The 9,858-nt window shown below is 36.0% G+C and overlaps 1 protein-coding gene across 2 annotated transcripts; it reads left to right on the top strand.

Annotated features, from left to right (window-relative positions):
• The first annotated feature begins 1,642 nt into the window (after positions 1–1,642).
• LOC102913554 (prolactin-7C1-like) lies at positions 1,643–9,648 on the top strand. Of its 2 annotated transcripts, none has more exons than XM_076573107.1 (6): positions 1,643–1,751; positions 4,418–4,593; positions 5,331–5,369; positions 6,614–6,721; positions 8,468–8,647; positions 9,331–9,648. In XM_076573107.1, the coding sequence occupies exons 1-6, from the start codon at positions 1,721–1,723 to the stop codon at positions 9,535–9,537; spliced, it is 741 nt and encodes a 246-aa protein (XP_076429222.1). In that variant the 5' UTR covers positions 1,643–1,720; the 3' UTR covers positions 9,538–9,648. The 2 variants fall into 2 exon arrangements, with proteins under 2 accessions (XP_076429222.1, XP_076429221.1); XM_076573106.1 differs by having other exon boundaries at positions 4,415–4,593.
• The last annotated feature ends 210 nt before the right edge of the window (positions 9,649–9,858 follow it).

Below are 9,858 nucleotides of genomic sequence, written 5' to 3'. Positions count from 1 at the left end.
TTATGTCTCCATAAGACATTGTCTTTCCTAGGAGCATTTTGCTTCTGTATTTATGAGATCTTCCAGTGGACAAAAGAATAGATAACTTGGGAGGAACTTGAACTGATAAGCCCAGTTCAGGTAAGTGGGGGAAAGGACAATTCACACCTGCCAACCCAGTTATCTTGTTAAGAACACTCCTGATTTGTTGGCTTCTAGACTCTTTGGCCACTGCTTTTTATTAGTCACATCCGTCTGTGGAAAGATTTCAGGGTTATATGAAAAATTTCCACCACAAATGCTTTCCTTTCCTCTAAAAAATAAGTTCAACATATTTGTCTTAATCTCTGGTAAGACTCTCTACTTTGGATACATACCATGATCTCAAGCAGAGATGTGTTTAGTGTGTGTGTGTTCCCTTTTATTTGAGGAAGTACACTGTATAAAATTTTGGCAGGATCATTACTTAACATAGGAGATGTGATATCATTGTCACCTTTATGGCCCTGTTTCTTAATACATCCAACAAAGCTCAGTGATCCAAATTGCTTTTCATTAGTCTTGTAGTCACCAAAGCATTAGAATCCTAAACACTATCAGGGAACTACCAGTTGAACTTCTTCTTTTGAATGAACTCTTCTTCATACCTCATTTTCCCAGTCTGCCTATGAAGTGTGTGACAGTGAGGCTCCAGGGGCCAGCTGTCTAATATAACAGTGTCTTAGATATAAATGTACCAAAATTAAGAGACAGTGGAATGAGAAGTCACATGCTCTGGTTTCATGATAAAAAAGACATCTGATTAAATAGAAGAAAACGTAGCATTGCTTGACTTCTGTAGTGCCATGTGATAGATGGCTACTGTTGAGAACTGTCACAAAGATAACTTTATTAAGTCCAAGTTAAGATTATTGCTGAACCAAACCATATGTATCAACTCATCCAATAGTGTTCCAACTCATATAGGTGTAGCCCAATACATCTAGAATAGATTAAAGTTAATTTCATGGAAAGAACCTGATTGTTACAATAAGCCTTGCTCAAAGTCTATAGAGGTCAAGTCTTAGGCACTAATGAGAAATTCATTGATGTTGTTTCAGGATATGAATGTCATTTACTAGTGCAAAAGCCTTCTAAGGATCTGCATTTGCACCCTGTGTTACTCTTGTGGGCCTAGAGTATAATATAATAGCAAACAGCTGCAGTGATCCATGGATACCTGCAAAGACTCATAAAAGCTAAGCTGCTCAGCATGTGATTCATCCTGTGGTCTTGTGTTCCATTGTTCAGAAACCATGAAACAAATAGGTCATCTTATACAATATTCAGGAAATATTTCAGAAGTAGTCACCAAAATACACAAGAATCTAAAGGAAAAAAATAAAGGTCTAAGGCATAGTTCTTTTTCTAGCTTGTGAAATTCAATCTTCATAGGGTAGAGATGACTCTGGTTATTTATGATTTCAATTGGAGCTTCGTCTTGACCCTGAAATAAGCTGAATGATGTAGCTATGACCACTTTAGTCACCATTGTTATGATGCTGTTGACATCCTCTGAGGGGAATTGAAACATGGAGCCGTCACTGAGATTGCAGGCGTGTACTTCCGCCTGCCTCCTAGCAGTTGATGGCCTTGGGCATGGTGTACTGCAATATGTAGCAGTGGAAAATTAACTTAAAGCAGAACGGCTTTGAAGCAGCTATCCCGAATCAGCAGTCAAGCTGTGGTCAGCTCTTCAGAGATGTTGCTGTCTTTGACTAAGCCATCCCTATGTAAGTAATTCTTTCCCAATTTCTTCTAGGTGAGCTTAAACAATGCATTATTTTGCAAAGCTGGTTTGGACCATTTGCCTCTTTGGTGTTTTTGCTCTTATGCATGGTCTGAATTGACCTTTATTTATGCCTAACTCACAAAAGTAAAGCTACATGGAACAGAGAAGTACTTTCTAATCATTGCTCTAGAGCATAACTGCACAGTATACTTTGACATCAGTGATTCCAAAAGGGAAGCCTTCTTACCCTGGAGATAGACAGCAATCTCTAGAGACATTTTGCATAATCTTTTTTGATCTAAGTAGAAAAAAAGAATAGTACTGTGTCTAATGGAAGAGACCAGCAATGAGTCTGCTCAGCAATGTACAACATGGAGAGCTCCAGAATGTGGACTGACCAACCTCTAAAAGTCAAAATTGCAGATACTGGGACATTTGACTGTAATGAGACCACAGAATTTTATAAATTCCATATGGAACTAATGTAGAAGAAAGCAGCATGTTCTGGTTCCTGGGTCTCTGCTAGGAGTTGTAGGAATTGAGTGAACTTTATCATACCTTCAATTCTAGAAGCAAATTAGACAAGGCTAGAAGAGCTATACTGTTTTGTCAGTTTCATTCAAGCAAAATATCCTTTTCAAAACATGAATCACTACTAATATTTGCTTTTCTTTTCCTGACAATATTTCCAATTAAATGGATTTGTTAACAAAAACAAATTGCATTTTGTGAAGTGAAAAACTGAGTCAGTAGTTTCCTTGTACTCTTCTTTTTTATTTGTATTTAATTTCTTTCCACACCAGAGTTCACCCTCCCTCCCCTTCCCCTGCTCACCCCCGACCTCCCTCTCACCCTACCCTCCATCAGCTCCTCAGAAAGAGTAAAGCCTCCCAAGGGGAGTCACAAAGTCTGGCATATCAAGTTGAGGTAGGACAAGTCTTCCCCCCTGTATCCCTATGGAGGGATACTCTGAGCAAGGTGTTCTTCCATAGGGAATGGGCTCCAAAAAGTCAGTTCATGCACTAGGGATAAATCCTGGTCCCACTGCCAATGGCCCCACAAACTGCCCAAGCCACACAACTGTCACCTGCATTTAGAAGGTGTCGTTCGGTCCCATGCAGGTTCCCCAGCTGTCAGTCCAGAGTCAGTGAGCTTCAACTAGCTCCAGTCAGCTGTCTCTGTGGGTTTCCCCATCATGATCTTGACCCCTTGTACTCTTCTTAAACTATGAAAATCCTTCAGATGACAAATGGCAGGAAAGCAGATATATTTATTTAATATATAAATATCTATGAAGCGAATACAAATTTGAAGAAGCATCATGTTTTTTAATTTATTTTATAGAATAAAAATTTTCAGAAGTATGTTTTCTTTGCATGCAAATGGTTGATAGTTATCTTGTGTAGTGCAAAGATTTTGGTTTATTTAGTTATTTTTTAGTATTTAAGTTTAAGTATTTTTCATGAAAAAGTCTTACCAGTGTCCTAATTTTATGTTATACATTTTCCAATTGCATTCATTAAAAGTTTCATGGAACAGAGAATTTTTTAAAATTTGTATTACTAAATGTGAATGGATTTTTCATGCTGAGACATATGCTAGTTCAATCCTGCTGAGTGTGTAAATTACTGATATGTTACAGCTCTGTTTCTGTCCATCTGTGAAATAAAATTGGTGATGAAACCAACACCAGTCACTGTAAAAAGAAAAGGGAGATTATATGATAGAGCCATAGAAGTAGACAAAAATCTAAACTACCAGGGCATGTAATCAAAGGTAAAGTTTGTACTTTACAAATAACAGTGCCTGGTGACATTGAGCTTCAAGATTTTGGGCGTGGTCTCTGCCACCCTAATCTATATGAAAGCCCAAGACAATTAAGATAGGCCAGTGTGAGGTGCAAAGTCTATACTGTTGGCATTTTGCTTCCCACACAAGCTAAGAATAGGATTTAAGGAAAATCACTTAACCCTGTAAGGCTCTTCATTGGTCAATATAGTTTAATGATAATACACTAGCCCAGTCTACCTACACAGTTGTTGTGAAGCTCAAATTCACAGAGAAAAAAACCTGAAGCTTTTGGTAGCATGGCAAATGAATGGGATTATTATTGTGAGTGAGCAATGCTAGCTATAGAATCCTTTTCATGGCAGGATTCTCTGCATCCTCAGTATTGAGCAACAGGCAATTTTGTGTTTATTTTTTATCAGACATGAAGTTGAAATGGTAGTATGTTGTCCTTGTCACAGTGTAAACATTGTCTACACTATAACAAAAATGTATAGGAGATGGTGACTACTTAACCTCTGCAGAAATACCCAATACTCTAATCTGTCCCCAGAGAATGACTTAAAAACACTCACTCAATAGTTTTAAGCTCAAATGTTTGAAAACTTCATAATAATTTCTGATAATAATTTCTGATAACAATCCAAAAAATAGGAACTACCACCAAAGTTCAGAAACTATATATCTGTGCAAATGTAGTTACTTAATTGGATTTTTTCATTAGAAGATGTCTGTTCAGTAGCACAGCTGTACAGTGACAGAGCAGAGAGTGGCGGGTCTGGAAGAGGTGACATTTTTCTTAGTAACCAAGAAAGAGTCATGGTTGATGACCACAGATGGAGAGGTCCAGTATAGCTTGTGTTTCTTTTCTATAAGTAGGGGTACTCCTGTTACTGTCCATGTCAAATCTACTCCATTGGGAGACTGTGACTTCTGCTCCCGTACACGACAAGGCGAGTGACCGTGGTGAGGTGTCCCTCAAGGACCTGTTTGATTATGCCATTGCACTGTCACAGACCACCAGTGCTCTCACTATGGAGATGCGAAAATTATTTGTAAGTACCTCACTTACTTCTGGCTTCCTCGCAGAAAGAGCCTCCCAGCCAATGACTCTAGTGTGTTCTAGTCTTAACTAGAAATCACCTGGACCATATTTCTAATAATACAAGTTTCATAGATAAGAGAAAGCAAGAACTACTGAAGAGTAAAACAAGGAGGGTAGGGCAGTTTTGAGATATCACAAGGATTTTCAAAGAATCTGTTGACTTACAAAATTTGCTTCTAGTGACATGCTATTTTTCTTAAAATACATTATTCTTAAATTTACTTTTGTAACATAATACCTACTAGTCACATCTCAGAAAGAGATTTGACTTCCTTACCTTGTTGGCAGGAGGCCAGTCTCCAGTGGCATCTTCAGTTATCCACTGCAGACATGCAGTAGAGAAGTGCAGTATAGTGACTTTCCTAGAATGTGTAAAACAAATATCAACTCTTTTGATGCCGAGTAGGGACAAAGAAGAATAATCAAAAGCTATTAGCCTCTCAGAAACTCTTAAAATCCCGGGAGTCATTGTATAAAAGATTTCCAGTTCAGGCTTATTCTATGGGAGGGCAGGTTTAGAAGGGACATGAGTTATCTCTTCCCAATGGCTGTATGTTATCTATTTGACGTCAGACAGCATTTGCAGGAGATAATGGAGCCAGAGAATTCATCTCTGCATTTACAGTATGCATGTGCTCATTCTGTGCTTACTCACGAGTTTCCTTTCATCCCCTCATGATGTTTTAGTTCTCCGATGGTTTCTCCGCAAAAATGTTCAAAAAATTTGTAAGTACCCCACTGATTTCTACCTTCTTCAAAGACAAACAACAGTAACAAAACTAATATCCACACCAGGTGGGTGGGGGGAGCAAGCAAACAAACAAAAAACAACTCAAAACCTTCTTGCTAAGGTTTGCAATGTTATTTACATGATAAACACCTCAAAACAAATCTCAAGAATTTACCTCCACAAGTAAAAAAAAATATCCCTCACTAAAAAGAGAATGCTAGGAATCATTGCTTAGACGATTCAGAGGCCAACGTTTGTTCAATTGGAGGGATGGTTTAGGAGAGAAACTGGATTCTCTTTTACTGCTGATTATATGCTATGTATTCAAGTGAATTAATGGCAGGAGAAAAGAGATAAGGCTTTCAATACAACAATGGGCATCCCAAGAATGTCTGTATTTGATATAAATTTGTGTTATATTGTCTTTTTATTCATAAGATCTTTTTATTCCCCATTCTTGACTAATATCCTTTAAGTCTCAACATTCATAGTCATCCTTTAAACTTCCACAAACTAGCTTTTAACAGATTTACATAAAAGATTTTCAAGAACTATATTTAAATCAATATAGTATTTAAGTTTATATATTGATAAATATGTAAACATTAATTTCTCTTTTATGTTTTTAATTGATTTGAAACTTGCATTTCCTAAGGAGGATCACTATTTCTTATCTAATTACTCATAGATATTAATAAATTTACACTTAGTAATATTGAAAAAATTGCATTCAAGTATTATGTTTTACTTTGAATGGTACAAGTTATATGTGTTCAGTGGTAGTAGAAAGAATATTTATAATTTTATAATGCCTACATGCATTTCAGTTTAGACAATCAAAAAATAAAGACTAATAAATATAGATTCGTAGAAACCATGACAGTGGGCTCAAACCATAAATACAGGTTATCTCTAAAACCGTTCATATTTTGTAATTTCATTATTTTTAGGGTTTTTCCTTCAAACAAAAATTTTTGATGTGTGAGAACAGAAGAGCTTGATAAAGAGGGAAAGAGTCTGAGAATTAAAAAATAATTAGATAAAAAACAAATTGAGATTACAAATTTAATGGGAAAATTCTAGATAAAGGGATAGCTTTTTAATTTCTTCATCTTAGATTTTATGTAGTGCTCATTTGTAAAAATTACAGATCTACTGAATTAATTCATATGCTCATTATGGATTCATTTACTCAATCCCCAAAACTGAACTAACACAGTTTCTATTTTAACATTTGTAGGTATTGGATTTCCTCAAGAATAAGGCGTACATGACCGAGACTCTTAACAGCTGTCACACATTTTCTCTTAATACTCCAGAAACTGTGGAGGAAGCCCGAGATATCTCAGTGAGTACTCAGGCCAGGTTTTTCACATAATAACTCAAGCAACACATTGGCTTTGCCATTTTGTAGATTGTTATAAACACTATAATTACACCTGCAGGGAAATGGGGCAAGAGTGATCAATTAAATAAAAAATCTTGTGCGATAGTTGATAAATTATAAGTTAAAGCAGATGTTAAATAGTATTGTAGGAGAGTCATAAACTCTCAAAGCCACACAGAAATATCCTGTCACTGGATTTTATTTATTATTATATGAGGGCTTACTAACTGAATTGGATATCCCTGGATATTCCTAAGATGTGTGAAAGCCATTGTCATTATTATCTATTACTAATATCTCCTCATTGACAACATTTCTCAATACTGACCACTACACTGACTCTTCTTGATTCTCACAATTCTCCTGGTTCTTATTTTTATGTTTGCATTACTTCATGACTTTTGTACTTTCTTCTGAGCCTTAATAAAAGTATCTGTACAAATTAATCCTGCAACTGCATTCATAATTATTATGATCTTTCCTTTCTGAGTTCCTGCCATAACTTCTCTCCCAATGAATTAATTTGACATCATTTTGAAAACAATAAAAGGAAGTGAAGGAATAAGATTTAAAGGAATAGAGAATGTTTGTAGATGTTTTTAGAGACTCACTCCATGACTAGGCACTTCATAGACTACTCTTTTTAAAAAACAAAACAAAACGTTACTACAAATAGCCTTGTAAAAGTTAGCTGAGATAGCAAAAATGAGGAATTAAAAATATTAATGCAATGGACCTTTACAGTAACTAGGAGGAATGTCTGATATTTATCAACTCAAGCCCTTGTTATTAGGCATATGCTGCCATTATCTAAGCAACCTATATTTATGTCATCACCATTTGATTTGCCTCTCTCCTTTTATTTTTTACAACTTTCTATTCTTTCTATTGCTGTGCCCATTGGATTCCTTCTTCTCTTCATTTTCATGACCACTGGAATAGTTAGTGAATGTTAATACAGGAGGCATTCTAAAACAGTTAATTTCATGTAAGATTACTGCAGAGAGCACACACCCGGAGGGTCAGAATTCCCTTGTGATTTCTATCCATGTGCTCATTAAAGTCAAGGTTGTATCATTGTTCTTCTGATGTACATGCCAAGAAACAGATTGTTCTGTTAGAGACAAGGGGCAAAGAATCATGTTGACTCAGGATATCACATTTGTCAATAGCAAGTGCCTTCAAGATATCTTTTTATTAATATTGTAAAATAACCTAAATGTAGTAAACTAGCACAACAGTGATCAATCTAGTTTATTAGAAAGGTGAATCTGAGTTAAATGATAAGTATTTGATACTTGAGACATCTGTCTTTTCTAAATCATGTTTGCTAGGAACCTTCTGAGTTACAAGCAAAGCCTTGGTGTCCCATGGACAAGCAAAACAATCAAATATGTAAGATCTCACATGGGGAGCAGATGGTAGAATTTCAAATGGACATGAAAATATGATCAATATAGCTCATTACAAAAAGTAATTTATATAAGTTATTTATATGTTTTTATTATAAATTTAAATTTGTATTTTAAAAGTTATTTATGTAAGTTTTTTATTCTGGCAGAATGTAGGTGAATGGTTGAAATTTACAGCTCTACAACACTTTTATCTACAAGAGTGTTTATGTTATTTTTTCTAATTAAAAATGCATTTAACTAATCCTCATGTGCTTCATTTATCTTAATATTGTTGCTCCTTTATGATATACAGTTTGAAAACTTCCTGAAAATGATTCGCAGCTTAGTGCATGCCTGGAATAAGCCTCTGCATCACCTAGTGGCTGAACTCCGTGATATGAGAGGTGCCCCTGCTGCTATTTTAACAGGAGCCAAAGGCATTAAGATCCTAAACAGTGAGCTTCTGGAGAGCATCATAATGATACTGAGCAAGGTGAGCAGTCCTCTTACCTCCCACTTTTCTCCTTCCCTAATGACTTTATGTCTGTAGTGAGTGATAAAATTGACACACCTCACTTAATAAGAGCACAATATAGGCACTCCATCTTTGTAGCTGAAATTTTCTTGGTCCTGCCCAGGTCCTAGAAAACGTCAGCTACACATCTTGCATGCAGCTAAACCATTATGATGTACATAAAAGAAGCTATTCTTTACAGTCATTTAGAGAGTAACTTTCCTGAGCAAAGTGACATGCTCCTGATTATTTCCTTGTCTCTTAGCACATTCACCCCTGGCCTGTCTGCCTCATAAGTGAGAAAACTGTCATCAGCTCTTTCATTGTCCCTTGGCAAAACAGAAATCTATGCTCAGGTGACAATTCCCTGGTCCTCTATCTCTTTAGTCACAAAATACCACACTTTAAATGGTATCAATTTATTGTAAGAAAATGGAAAAGCGGGTTTCCATCCTAGTTTTTAAATGACAGATTTTACGTATTCTGTGCTAGATTTCTGAAAATCCATGCTCCCGACCAACGTTGTACATTACTAACATTTCCCCTAATATAAATCAGTATTTAGAAGGGAAAAAGACATAAAAAAATACAATCAGTAATGTTAAATACAATCATACAATCAGTGGTAATATTAAGTGTCTGACTACCTGTTTGGTCTTTAGGTTCATCCTGGACTGGAGGAAAATGAGACATACCCTGACTGGAAGGATCTAGATTCCTTACGGGCTGCTGATGAAGAAAGTCACTTTTTTGCTCTTTATAAATTGTTCTACTGCCTTCGTGTTGACACATATACAGTTGATATTTACCTCAAGTACCTGAGGTGTGTGCTTGTTAATGGTGACAGCTGCTACGCTGAAGAATTTTGAAAAGATCCTTGATGAGCCATCCTTTTAAGCTTCTTATAATTTCATACTTTTTAAAGTATGCCGGAGTGTAATTGTTCTCCTTTATAAAATAAAAAGAGACATTCTAGCTATGCCAAAGTGTGAAAATACGTGTCAGTATCTTTGGTTCATTTAGCACTAAATGTATCAGTAGCACTGAGAACACCCTAGCACAAAGAAATGTTTGAGAGACAAATAAGATGAATTACCACTTACTTTAGGATCACAGTGAGTATGGATCAAGTTGTTAGAATAAAAGAGTGGCATCAATAAGAAAAATATAGCCAAAGCCATGCTACTTAG

The sequence above is a fragment of the Peromyscus maniculatus genome, chromosome 5 (genome assembly GCF_049852395.1).
Source record: "Peromyscus maniculatus bairdii isolate BWxNUB_F1_BW_parent chromosome 5, HU_Pman_BW_mat_3.1, whole genome shotgun sequence".
Taxonomy (NCBI): Eukaryota; Metazoa; Chordata; class Mammalia; order Rodentia; family Cricetidae; genus Peromyscus; species Peromyscus maniculatus.
The sequence above is the reverse complement of the archived record's forward strand: the minus strand, read 5'-3'. Positions and strand labels throughout refer to the sequence as shown.

What these genes read in the sequence shown, in the direction of transcription:
- LOC102913554 (XM_076573106.1), top strand. Translation starts at nt 1,721, where the DNA reads ATGTTGCTGTCTTTGACTAAGCCATCCCTAT. An exon ending in TGGAGATGCGAAAATTATTT is followed by an intron (nt 4,594 to 5,330) that starts GTAAGTACCTCA and finishes ATGATGTTTTAG; the next exon opens with TTCTCCGATGGTTTCTCCGC. An exon ending in AGGAAGCCCGAGATATCTCA is followed by an intron (nt 6,722 to 8,467) that starts GTGAGTACTCAG and finishes TATGATATACAG; the next exon opens with TTTGAAAACTTCCTGAAAAT.